Source organism: Giraffa tippelskirchi, chromosome 5 (genome assembly GCF_054371585.1).
Source record: "Giraffa tippelskirchi isolate mGirTip1 chromosome 5, T2T-mGirTip1v1.2.pri, whole genome shotgun sequence".
Taxonomy (NCBI): Eukaryota; Metazoa; Chordata; class Mammalia; order Artiodactyla; family Giraffidae; genus Giraffa; species Giraffa tippelskirchi.
In genome coordinates this window covers 40,600,429-40,613,289 of record NC_137279.1, presented here as the reverse complement: position 1 = coordinate 40,613,289, position 12,861 = coordinate 40,600,429, and the positions used below count along the sequence as shown (strand labels likewise).

At 38.5% G+C, this 12,861-nt stretch overlaps 1 protein-coding gene across 14 annotated transcripts in view; it reads left to right on the top strand.

The window, feature by feature from the left end:
• The window catches only part of MROH9 (maestro heat like repeat family member 9), a 98,210-nt gene that overhangs the window by 31,998 nt on the left and 53,351 nt on the right, over nt 1–12,861 (top strand). For 13 of the 14 annotated variants that reach the window (XR_014052274.1, XR_014052273.1, XM_081485598.1 and 10 more), the window contains 3 exons: nt 3,250–3,385; nt 5,955–6,079; nt 9,577–9,726. Coding sequence is in view for 12 of the 14 variants with exons in the window: in XM_081485598.1 (XP_081341724.1) it covers nt 3,250–3,385; nt 5,955–6,079; nt 9,577–9,726 (411 nt within the window). In the remaining 2 variants the exon portion in view is untranslated. Of the gene's footprint in view, nt 1–3,249; nt 3,386–4,457; nt 4,463–5,954; nt 6,080–9,576; nt 9,727–12,861 lie in introns of all 14 variants that reach the window. The other variant, XM_081485592.1, reaches the window with a different exon arrangement.

Below are 12,861 nucleotides of genomic sequence, written 5' to 3'. Positions count from 1 at the left end.
CCTACTTTCAGCACTTTACATAGATTTTCTTTAAAAACAACAAAAACAGAGTTATACTGTATTAAAAATTCCTGAAGTCTTGTGTTTGAGGAGGTGTGACTGAGGTTGGCAGACTTCTGAAGGGACCTGTGCAGGGCATAATAGGGTGCCCCAAGGTTCAAACAACCTTACTGTTCTCTTGGCCCATCCTAGGTCATGTCTCCCTTCCACCTCAAACATGCTATGCAATCTAGACATGGCCACACCTACTCTGCTAGAGACACACATCTAGAAAGACCCTATCTGGCATCTTTAGCAGCTTCCTTTACAAAGACACCTGCTCAGAGTTATACATACACAAGTTCATGAGAAGGGATAATCAGAGAGAATGCTCAAGGCAAAAAACTATACACAAAAAGGGCCAATCCCCTGTAAATGCTCCCCAGCTCCAGTGAGATAAGCTGTAAGACATACTCACCTGGTTCTAGGTACTTTTGCTATAAGCATCTTTGCCATAGATATCTTTGTAGTGTAACTAATTGGCCATGAGGCAATTTTTTTTTTCATAAAAAATAAAATAACGAAAAATAAAAGGAGGACATTGAAAAGGTCATTATGAAACTTGAAAATTTAATAACAAAATTTAAAAGACTTTCTTGAGAAATGCAATTTAAATACATTTAAAATGTGTATAAATTCGTGTCAATCCTGCCCCACAAAAAAAATGGATTTTATTTTGTGGGTGGTACTTAAGCACTTGTCTTTGAAGGTTTTCATTCATAGTATAAGTTTTTGCTTGTTGATTCATCTCCTCATTCAGCATGGCAGTTTTTCTCTTTTTTTGCCAAAATTTTTTCCTTCATTAAGAGAGGCATTGGTTTCTGAGTATTAGAATGCATATTTGTAGCTAAGCTTTGTATTGTGTAATAAAAACCTCTTTCCTGTTTTTTGTTCTTGGCATCTTACCACATGTCTGTTCATAGACATTCCAACATTCTATGGGAAATGTAGGTTCACCTCTCAGGCTTTGAGATTCTTAACCTCTTTTTCCTTCAATGTAGCATGTTTCAAAATAAGAAACCAACTCTTGGGGCAAATCATTGTCATCTGTCAGCTCAATAAAGCCATCAATAAGTGGGTTAACTGAAAGAAAGCCTGATTCATTTCAACCAGTTGAAACCAAAGTGTCAGAACAAACTGTCAACTAATTATTTTATCTTTCACAGCAAAATTGCCTTATCACCAATTAGTCATGTGTTAAAATGTTTGCAGCAGAAATGTATGTGGCAAAGATTTTTATGGTAGAGAAGCTTGTGGCAAAAATACTAGACACATACTCATACTCCTCCGTTAGCCCCAATAGAGAAAAAGAACACCTCGCCCTTTTTTCTTAAACCTATAACACAATTGCAATTCTGAAAATCTTGCCATTCAATGGAAAAAGAAACTTGAATGCAAATCAAAAGAGGAGAATACCCAGTGGAAATAAAAGGTTTCTTCCCAGGGCCTAAACAGCGACCTCTACTGTCTGCTTGTAGATTCTCCTAAGTCGTGCGCTGAGGCTTGTCAAACTCTGCCACCCCATGGACTGTAGCCCACCAGGCTCCACTGTCCATGGAATTTCCCAGGCAAGAATACTGGAGTGGGTTGCCATTTCCTACTGCAGAGGATCTTCCCAACCTAAGTATCGAACCTGCATCTCCTGCATTGACAGATGGATTCTCTACCACTGAGCCACCTAAGGATGGGGCGAGCCCCAGGTAGCCTTACAAAGAAGTATAGGCAGCAAGAACCCAAGGAAGACATCCACAGAAGCAAGAGATTATCTTCCCTTCTACTTAGACCATCACTCCCAGCATTCTAACTTGGTTATACCCTTGGCACATGACCTAGGTCACCTCATGTTTTTTCAGGAATGACTCCATATAAGTGTGTGTGTGTGCTGTGTGTGTGTGAATGTGTCTAAGATTGAGATAGATGTGAGTGAGTCAAGCAACAAGAGAAGCAAGAATAAGGGTATATGAGAGTAATACAAAGAAGGAGAAACACGTCTTGGGATCTCCCTGGAAGGTTGGTTTGACTCTTTTACCACCAACCATTGCTCATTCATCAAAACATCTATCTAGGAAAAGTAATAATTTGTCTTAGAGACAAGAAGATTCTGCAGGCCCACTAGTTGAGCAAACCTACATGTGGGCAGTCTTAATTGTTTAAAAAAATGGTAGTAATACTCACACCTTCAGAAAAGCGAAATGTCGCTTCCATCTCTTCTCCTACATGTCTGCTTCCCTCTCTATTTACATTTGATCTGACCAAACAAATCAGTCAAGATGAAAACTTAAATATTCGAGAAGCCTATTTGAGAAGCCACAAGGAAGCTGTGTGTGTATGGGGTGGGAGGAAGGTGGGAGGAGAGATACATAAGTGTTCTGATAGTAGCTTTGATACCAGAAGCAAATGTACTGAGTTTTTAAAAAAATTAATTTCCCTGGAAAGAATTAGAGCAATTGTAGGAAGAAAAGTCACACTTCTCCAGTGACTCACAGAGTCATCTGAAGTGTTTCATACATGGAGAAGGAGCATGGACGTTTTTGGACATTCGCTCCCCTACCCAGTATCCTAAGAATTTGCGACCTACAAATAGGTACCTACTTTATGGAATAGAAACTAACATTAGGTGGAATCTCTAGTATTTCCAAGCACTTTGCTAGGAACTTTTCTTTTTGTCATAAACGTTAGCCCCTTAGTTCCCACAATAATGCTACAAGGTAGCATTTGTTATATGCATTTCATAGATGAGAAAATTGAGACTCAGTAACAGAGCAAGGATTTTAATACATATTTTGTGTACTCGGATACTCAACTGTAACCATAGTCAGATACAGTAAGGCCCCTACATATAAATCTTCAAGTTGTGAACATTCAAAGATGTGAATGTAAATATGCCAGCTATTTTACTATACTTTTCAAAATACTGTACTGTAAGATTTAAAGTGTTTTATTTTTGTGTTTTTTAATGTATTTGTGTGAAAAGTATTATAAACCTATTACAGTACAGTACTCTATAGCTAATTGTACCTAAGGTAAATTTTTTGGACTTATGAACACACTCTCAGAACAGAGTATGTTCATATGTAGGGGGCTTACTGTGTGTGTGAGTCTGTGTGAGTGTGTGTATATGGGTGTGCATGTGTGTGTGTGTATCAGACACAAATATTTAACATTGACTATGCTTAGCAAATGCATTTTTCTACTTTGTTTTTTCACTAGAAAAGTGTTAATGCTCCATGTTTGGGTGTCCTGGCAGCAGAGCTATCTCTTTTGTGTTCCCATTCTGATCCCTCAATCACACAACAGGCATTTATGGGAATGTATCACCTCCTTTGCATTGCAAAGTGTCAGAGCGGTAAGATTCATCTTTTCTAAGGGTTACGAAGAATCTGTTCCTAATTATTCTACTGTGGGTTCCAAGGAAGTTCTACATTTGTAGATTTCCAAATCCTGCCCCAAGATCTATAGCTCCATTTATCAAAATGTATTTTTAAATCTTTTTTAGAATTATTTTTAAAATGTTATAGTTCGTTCTTCAATATTTATCCCTGGGTCGGGATATCACCTGGAGAAGGAAATGGCAACCCACTCCAGTATTCTTGCCTGGAAAATCCCATGGACAGAGGAGCCTGGTGGGCTATAGTCCATGGGGTCACAAAGAGTCAGACTGAGTGACTCACACTTTCACTTTTACACTTAGATTAGTGTTAGGGTGTTACTGGCAGGGACAGAAATGCTGGGTGGAGGCAGGGAAGAAAGAGAAGAAAAATTACCAACGGGACTCTTAAAAAAAGGCATTCTTTTTGTCTCTAATGGAGCATCAAATAGAATACTCAGATTCTTGCTTCAGTGATGGGGAAAAATTAGCCCAAGGTGTAAATAAATGCTGCTCTGGTCTACCTAACAAAGCACGAGAGCAAGACCTTATGGTCTCAAACTATCTCCAAGTACTTAAACAAAGAACAGATACGCCCTCCTACAATAAACTGTTTAAAGATATCAGATAATAAAGGCCAATGATTCCCGAGAGAAGAGAACAAATGAATACATAAAGCGGAATCTACAATTGATTGAGTTTACAACCTAGAGTAAGTTTCTAGGCTGCAGCCCAGAAATGAGCAACCCAAGGGTCCCAAGTTGAAGAGACAGAATTGGGAATCCAGAAAGATCAAGGTATCTAGAGTTCACATGGCAGAGTACCAGAAAGGAGTGTACAAAGAGACAGCTCCAGGGATCTGCAGAGAGTCCATGTAACTATTTTGCTGTGTAAGGAAACTACCTGGGGTTTGTGGGGTGAGGGGTAATACCCAAAATGGTCAAAGAGGTAAAGGCACTGAATTCCAAAAGACTGGGAATGGTGCCCATGCCTATAAGCTAGAACTTGAAACTTCATAATTCACAAGTAATAGAGCAGATTACTCAAAGAGATGTTGTCTCATCAGGAGGGAAAAATTATCCCTGAGTTACTTCGGTGCCATTCGGTCCGTCTGTGTTAGTTCCTCAGTTGTGTCTGACTCTTTGCAACCCCACGGACTGTAAGCCCGACTCCTCTGTCCATGAAATTCGCCAGGCAAGTATACCGGAGTGGGTAGCCATTCCCCTCTCCAGGGGGTCTTCCCGACCCAAGATTCGAACCTGGGTCTCCTGCCTTACAGGCCAGAGACTCTTTACCATCTGAGCCACCATAGAGTGTCAGAGGGAATGTGAAATGATACAACTTTGGAAAATAATTTGGCAGTATCCTAAAAAGTCAAATACACATCTACAATATGATCCAGTCATTCTTCAGCTTAGTGTTTACCTAAAAGAAATGAAAGCAAATATCCACTCAAAGACTTGTACATGAATGTTGACAGGATCTTTATTTTTAATAGCCAAAAACTGGAAACAACCAAATGTCCACCAAGAGGCAAATGAATACATAGATGATGGTATATACATACAATGGAGTAGTATTCATCACAGAGAAATCAATCAGCTACTGACAAATACAATAATGTGAATGAATTGCAAATAATTTGGCTGAATGAAAGATGCCAAGCAACAGAAGAGCAGCACATACTAAATTGCTCCACTTACATGAAATTAGAAAATACAAATGAAAGAATGCAGATCTGTGTGTATCTTTGAATCAGGAAGTGCTACAGTGTGTATCCAGTAGCAGGTTTGACCAATTATGAAAGGACAGGAGGAAACTTCTGGAAAGAGTAAATTTTTTTATTGCAGTAATACTTTTATGTGCACATACATATATATATATATTTTGTGCATGTGTGTGTGTCATTTGTGAAAGTCACTCAGTCATGTCCTTTCTGAAATACACTCAGTCTCTTTGCGACCCCATGAACTGTAGTCTATGGAATTCTCTAGGCCAGAATATTGGAGTGGGTAGCCTTTCCCTTTAAGAACTTACCAAATTATATACTTTAAATATGTTGCATATTGATTATATCTATATAAAGCTGTTAGCAAACAAAAATTCAGTTAAAATCTACCTTCTCTAGCACGAAAGACATCTGCACCTGAAGCTTATTTGAGAGCTTTCCTCTTTGTTGTTATACCGCTCCCTCAGTTCTTTGCAAAATGCCTCCAAGTCTGCTCTTTTACCAATAGACTTTCCAACTTAGCAGTAGCTCTTCCATTGCACTGAACTATGCATTTGATGGTCAAAATGTACTTGATACTTGGTCAACCTATTAAAATTATATATGTCCTCCACAGAGACTTCTCTTAACAATTTATAAATTCTGGGCCAATGTAGTCATAATATTAATATTTTATGTGACTAAACTTTCAATAGAGAGTTAAACATTCAGAAAACTTTACATTCCCAGAATTGGGCAGGAAGAGGAAACTAGAAATAGCAATGTTATAGAAGGAACCAGTGATCAAATGAAAATCTTAAACTTTCTTCCTTAATACAGAGGGTACTGCAAAAAGCAAAAATAAAAAGTATGATAAGCCTGAAAATCATTGTATCCAGCCTTCTTCCTCTGATACAGAATTTCTACCCAAGAATTTGCAAAAAGACAAAAGTAAAATTGCTCAGGTAACTTAGCCCTCACTTTGTCCTATAGCTTTTGTTTCATGTGTAAATTACTTTTAGTGACAACTTATTTCAACAAAATTTATATTAATGGATTTTTTTCTCTTTTATTTAAATTAAATTCAGTAAAGCAAAGAGTAAATGATAGAGTATTTGGCTTCTTGATCTTCATCTGTTAATGAGAATTATGCCTATTATTCCAGAACATAGCAATTTACACTATTTACTAGATAATTCTTACAGAAAACAAAATGAGGTAAGTGTTTCCTAGTTGTTATGGTTCTTTTTGTTTGGCTAATAAGTTACTATAGATGGGAAATTTCTGGTTTTCTAGAAAAATTAGTGAAGTCAGCAATTAAGAGGTTTTTCAATGCTATTATAATTTACTCAGCAAACATCAAACTAATTTGGTATATATTTTAAAAACCTATTAAATTTTAAAAATTTCTTAAGTTTAAGTGATAAACCTTAGTTTAGCACTAAGTAAGTAATTTCTACATTGACCCAACCTTAGGGAAAATCATAAGACTCTACATCTCTATACACTCCTTCACCTTCTTCAAAGTATATATGCTTATTCATATGCTTGTGAGGTCACCCAGCACAGGTGCCTAAATCATGCTGTCCAACTGATGCTCTTCTAGCTACACAGGAATCAACAGTTCAGCAAAACCTGCTGCAGAGGCCCTTCAGTCTAGCTTATCTCTTGAATCAGAAGGTCTTAGATTTTCTCCTGAAACTACATACATAAAGCAGTTCCTTGCCCTCCCACACTGAGGTAGATGGAATTGTAGGAGGCTGTGGAGATATGGAAGAAATACATCTCAAATAATACAATAAAAAATACCACATAGATATCCTTAAATATGCATCTGCATAATGATGCATCTTTCCAAAATCAAGCATTATTCTTAATCCATTTCCCCTCAAAAGTCACAAGCCTGGTTAACTATAAAGTTTTCTATTTACATGAAGAAACTAAGCATCCATCCAGGTTTACTAGAAAGTCCTTCTATATTCTTCCATTCTTAACTCCAGAGCCCTAGAATTGAAATCCTGAGACCCACGATTAGCTAGTGAGGCTAGCACTGGCAGCCTCCTCAGGGTCTGTCTCTTTCAAGTGGTTTATGAAGCTTACTATCTTTACTTCCAGCTTAGTGTCCTCTCATCTGACTTTAATGTCCATAGATTTAGAAATCCTGGGTTTGGGGAGGGTACCCTGGGTCCTCATGTTCATGACCTCTATTATTCAGTTCCCAACTGTGAGATCAAAACAGGCCTAGGACAGCACTGGGTGCAAGACAGTAGCTAAAAAATCCAGAGGTAGGGACTTTCAGAGGTAGATTGGAACAGGTGGTGAGAGAATCTAAGGTTGTAGTAAGGAAACCAACAAGACCATTTACAATAAAAAAAGTCCAGAGGATGCAAATAGGAGGATACGCATCAAGGTTTTTAGCCAAGAGAGCTAGATCATATTTTATAAGAGAGTCTATCACTTGATGTACTCTACTGTCATATTGTGGAGAAGGCAATGGCACCCCACTCCAGTACCCTTGCCTGGAAAATCCCATGGACGGAGGAGCCTGGTAGGCTGCAGTCCATGGGGTCGCTGAGTTGGACACGACTGAGCGACTTCACTTTCACTTTTCACTTTCATGCATTGGAGAAGGAAATGGCAACCCACTCCAGTATTCTTGCCTGGAGAATCCCAGAGATGGGGGAACCTGGTGGGCTGCCGTCTATGGGGTCACACAGAGTCGGACACGACTGAAGCGACTTAGCAGCAGCAGCAGCAGCAGCAACTGTCATATCTATACCTTTGTTACTGAGTCCAAGTTCATACTACTCACCACACAATAGACCAGTAAGTCAACAGACAAGGTGTTGGGATAAGAAATAGCAACATATTTGGAAAACCAGAAAACCCAAGAAGATGGTGGACTAGTATCCCAAAGAACCATCTTATTGGACTTAGAATTTAAGCTTCTTTTATATTAAAAATGGAGGAGGTGTGGTTGGTTGTTGGAAACTTATTGGTACTGGAATCCTTTGTTCCTGCACCTGTCCAGGTCGATCTGGTCACAATGCTCCTATAAACCTTCAGAAAGACAACTGTTATTTTCTTTTCTTCAACATTTAACCTCTATATGAATGGAAATGTGTTATCCTTTAAAGGTCAAGCCTGGGAGGCAGAACATTGAGAAAGGGCTAGTATGTATATTTCAGGCTATAGGCAACACTCTTTTACTGTTTGAGATAAAGTGCAAAGCCAGCATTTCTAATCATAGGTTATGGAGCACAAAGGCTAGAGTTGAAGGAATAGATCCAATATGGAGTCAGGTTTGTTTTTCACCATTCTACCTTCACATGACAGAAACTCTTAACACTATCTTTAAGTTTCACTGGGAATTGCTCCTTCCACAACTCTTAACAGACACTAAGCTATTTTGTTGAATAAATAAATATCCAAAAAGAATATCCCCTCTTCAATGATTTTTTTTAACATCTTGTATAATCAAATCTGACTTTCTCAAAGTATAGCCAACTATGATATTCTGTTCACCTCACCAAGCCTTAGAGACTATCCTTTATCTTTCTTTCATAGCTTTCCAAAAATACTATACCTCACCTGTTTGCTCAGTAGGAGGTAGCCTGGTGGTCATCAATTTTCAATTAGACCTCAGTCCTTCCCTACTGACCAGAAAGATGTATGCTCCATTCCTTTAATGGGGGTGCTGAAAAGCTGTTATTGACAATATTGAATACTTTCTGTATTTCAGAGACTGGCATACATACACACACACACACACACACGCACACACACACACACAAAAGAAGTTTTGTATATATACATATACATTTAGAAAGGGAGAAAATGTGGTTCATTCATCTTCCTTAACTGAGAGATCCATAGTACTGTGATTCTGTTCACACTTTATTGTCCATGGATGTTGCTCTAACTTTAAAAAGAGATTGTTTGAATTGCAGTTGTTGTGCCTCAATCATAGACATATGTGCCCTTTTTTCTCTTCCCACTTCTTGATGCTTCTCAGAAAAAGAGAAAAATTCACACCCTTCAATGGCCCTTCCTTTCTTATCCTATTCTTGTTTTGGATCTGAACAAGCTTATTTCCAAAGCTGAAGAACTTCACAATAGTTTTTAGTATCTGAATAGCTGAAATGAGGTTAAATCAATATTTTATAGTTGCTCTGAATTTTAATGCCATGGTTTCCCACTTTTCCCTGGCTTGCCCCAGAGCTGACTTATTCAGATGAAAATGCTTTAATTGCTTTTAAAATAAGGTGAAAAATAAATATGATTAAGTTTGAATGACAGTCATCTTAATACTAACACAGTGTAAAGTGTAATTTTTAATATGTTTAATGGAGGAAGAGGCTGACAACAGCAAAGGTACCTAAGACCCACAAAAATCATGTAGTTGTCTTTCTTTGTTGATATAAGTAAGGTCTGAGATCATGATTCTTCTTTTTGGTTTCAGAGTGTAGGAAAAACCTTATTGCCACCCTTGCTGACTGACTTTGTGTGGAGTCTCCTGATGAAACTCTCTGTCCCTGATCAAACAACTGCATCTGAGGCAGCAACCATACTGAAATTGACTCTGGAAAGTAATGCCCATAAGGTCACCATGGTAAGATATTTCACAATGAGTGGAGGAGTGCAGAGTGCATTCTCTAATGGGCTTTTTCTGCCTTTGTTATATGCCTACTTCTTTTCATATATATTTCTTGCCATTGTTCATTATGTCACTTCAATCAAATGAAGCTTTTTGCATGAAATAGTTCAAGCATACAGAAAAGTTTCAAAACTAGTGTAATGAACACCCAACCACCAATCATACCAAATTGTAACATTTTGCTATACTTGTTTCAAATTTTAAAGAAATACATTAACAACAATAAAATTGTAAAACTATAATTGAAATACCCTGTGTAACCATTAAGGAAAGTTTTAAGAGCCCTCAGTTTGCTGTAGGGCTGGCCACATATTTGTGGGTCCCAGTGCAAACTAAAATGTAGGACTTCTTATTCAAAACATAGAAAAAAAGTAGTATTAAATGCACAAACATAGGAAGCTCCCCCTCCTCAATTTATCATGGTGTTATTTTCTAATTTAAAAAAAAATTAAATTTTAAAATTTTAGCATGAATTCTGCAGTCCACCTTTATATTGTGCAATGCCAGTTATAGATGCAAATATAAGACCACACAACTTAACAAAATACTACAATTCCTATTTCATAGCTTATGCATGCATATGCCGGAGGAGGCAATGGCACCCCACTCCAGTACTCTTTGTCTAGAAAATCCCATGGATGGAGGAGCCTGGTAGGCTACAGTCCATGGGGTCGCTACGAGTCGGACACGACTGAGCAACTTCACTTTCACTTTTCCCTTTCATGCACTGGAGAAGGAAATGGCAACCCACTCCAGTATTCTTGCCTGGAGAATCCTAGGGACAGCGGAGCCTGGTGAGCTGCCGTCCATGGGGTCGCACAGAGTCGGACACGACTGAAGCGACTTAGCAGCAGCAGCATGCATATGCATTTTATTCTCACCAAAACACTACACACAAACTAACTTAATTGTCTTTATTCCACTTCTTGTCATTCACACATTCTTTAACACTCTCGATCACCATCTTACTCATGAATAAGGAAAGATCGGAAGGAAAACAATTTATGGATTGCCACATATTTCTCTTTCCTCTCTGTTGTCATTTTCAGCCTAATTGATTGAAGCATCAATAAATGCTTATCTTATGCCTGTTTTGATTTCCCACTGAACCCCTACACATTAATGTAGCCACTGGAATTCTATGGACTTAGGGCATTGTGAATGCTACCTCTGAAAGGGTCTACTGACTCACATTCTTGGGCCTGTCTGGTGGCTCAGCTGTAAAGAATCCACCTACAATGCGGGAGACCTGGGTTCGATCCCTGGGTTGGGAAAATTCCCTGGAGAAGGGAACAGCTACCCACTCCAGTATTCTGGGTTGGAGAATTCCATGAACTGTATAGTCCATGGGGATGCAGAGTTGGACACGACTGAGAGACTTTCACTGACTCACATATTGTACTTATCTCCTCCATGTACACACAGGCTCCATTGTCCTTTGGGACTTTATTAAAAGACACAAGCTAAAGGAAAAACTTATTAAAAATTCAATATAGTGACAGCAGAGGTTTAAACAAACTGACCGATCTTCAGCATATGGGACCTTATGTAAATGCATAGGTCATACGCCCATTAAACCAGCTCTGATGGAGACATAAGAGCTGAACTCCCACTTCTCTCTCTTGACATAGCAGTGTTACGTGATTATAGATAAACTGAGTGCTTGCACACAAATTCAGAGAACAGGAAAAAGGAAGTAATGCTTTTTACAAACTCCCATGCTAATATAGTCAGGAACATTCCAAAAGGGAAGCAGAGCAAAACAGAAAGCTTGAGGGAAACAGTCATTTCCTTAATAAAATAAAGTTCTCCTCTCATGCAGTGAGGAAAGGAATCTAGGTAAAGCCATATCAGGTCATAGAGAGGAAGAGAAGCCAAATAGAAAACTAGATGTGTAAAACCAGCCTGTTCTACAAAAATCATTAACTAGGGAGAAAAAATGAACAAACTGGGGTTTAGCAACTTATTTCCCCAGCTCCCACAAACAATTGAACTACTAAATACAGTGGATTCTTATCTTGAACAGGGTTAGGTTCTAAAGTCAGTTGTAAGGAAAAATCTCATTAAAATTTTCCTGAAAATCTCCTAAATTTCAAATATAGTTTGTGGGCTTACAATTTCTAAATAAATCTAATCCAGCATATCCTTCCTTGAGGATTGAAGAAAATTGTCTTTTCTACAGTTGAACATACAGTAACATAGCTGGCTTGTTTTAGGGGCATGCTGAATTTATAGTAGTAGTGGGAGGATGAGAAGAAAAAGATCCAAACATAAGAGTTAAGAGATCTGTGGAGAAGAACAATGGTTTATGTCTTCCATCCCATGTTCACTTTGGTAAGATGAATATTTTACAGTAAACGCTTGTTTAGAGTAAAGGGTTGAATGTATGCTAAGTTGCTTCAGTCAATTCCAACTCCATGATCCTATGGATTGTAGCCTGCTGGACTCCTCTGTCCATGGGATTCTCCAAACAATTATACTGGAATGGGTTGCCATGCCCTCCTCCAGGGGATCTTCCCAATCCCAGGATCGAACCTGTGTCTCCTGAGACTCCTGCATTGCAGGTGGATTCTTCACTGCTGAGCCGCCAGGGAAGTCCCAGAGTAAAGGGTTATACACAGATAATTCAGTTGTAAATAAGGAAACTGCAATGGAATGTAAATTTACATCAACCAACTTTTCAGCTTATAACCTCTGAGAAGCATTTTTGAAATAAGAAGTGAGGTGCTCTGGGTAGATTAAGCTTGATGTTGAATATACAACCCTTGGTTTGAGAAGAATTCCAGGTCTAGCTAAAACTCTCATTTAATAGTGAGGAGGAGTTGGAGACAAGATGGTGGAGTAGAGGGACTTGAGTTTGCCTCTTCTCACAAATGCACCAAAATCACAACTAACTGCTGAACAACCATTGGCTAAAAGGACTGGAACCAACCAAAAAAGATATTCTGCATCAAAGACACAAAGAAGAAACCACAATGAAACAGTAGGAGGGGCACAGTAGTGATATAATCAAATCCCATACCACTCAGGTGGGTAACCCACAAACCAGAAAATAATAATGTCACAGAAGTTCTCCCAGAAGTGAGAGCT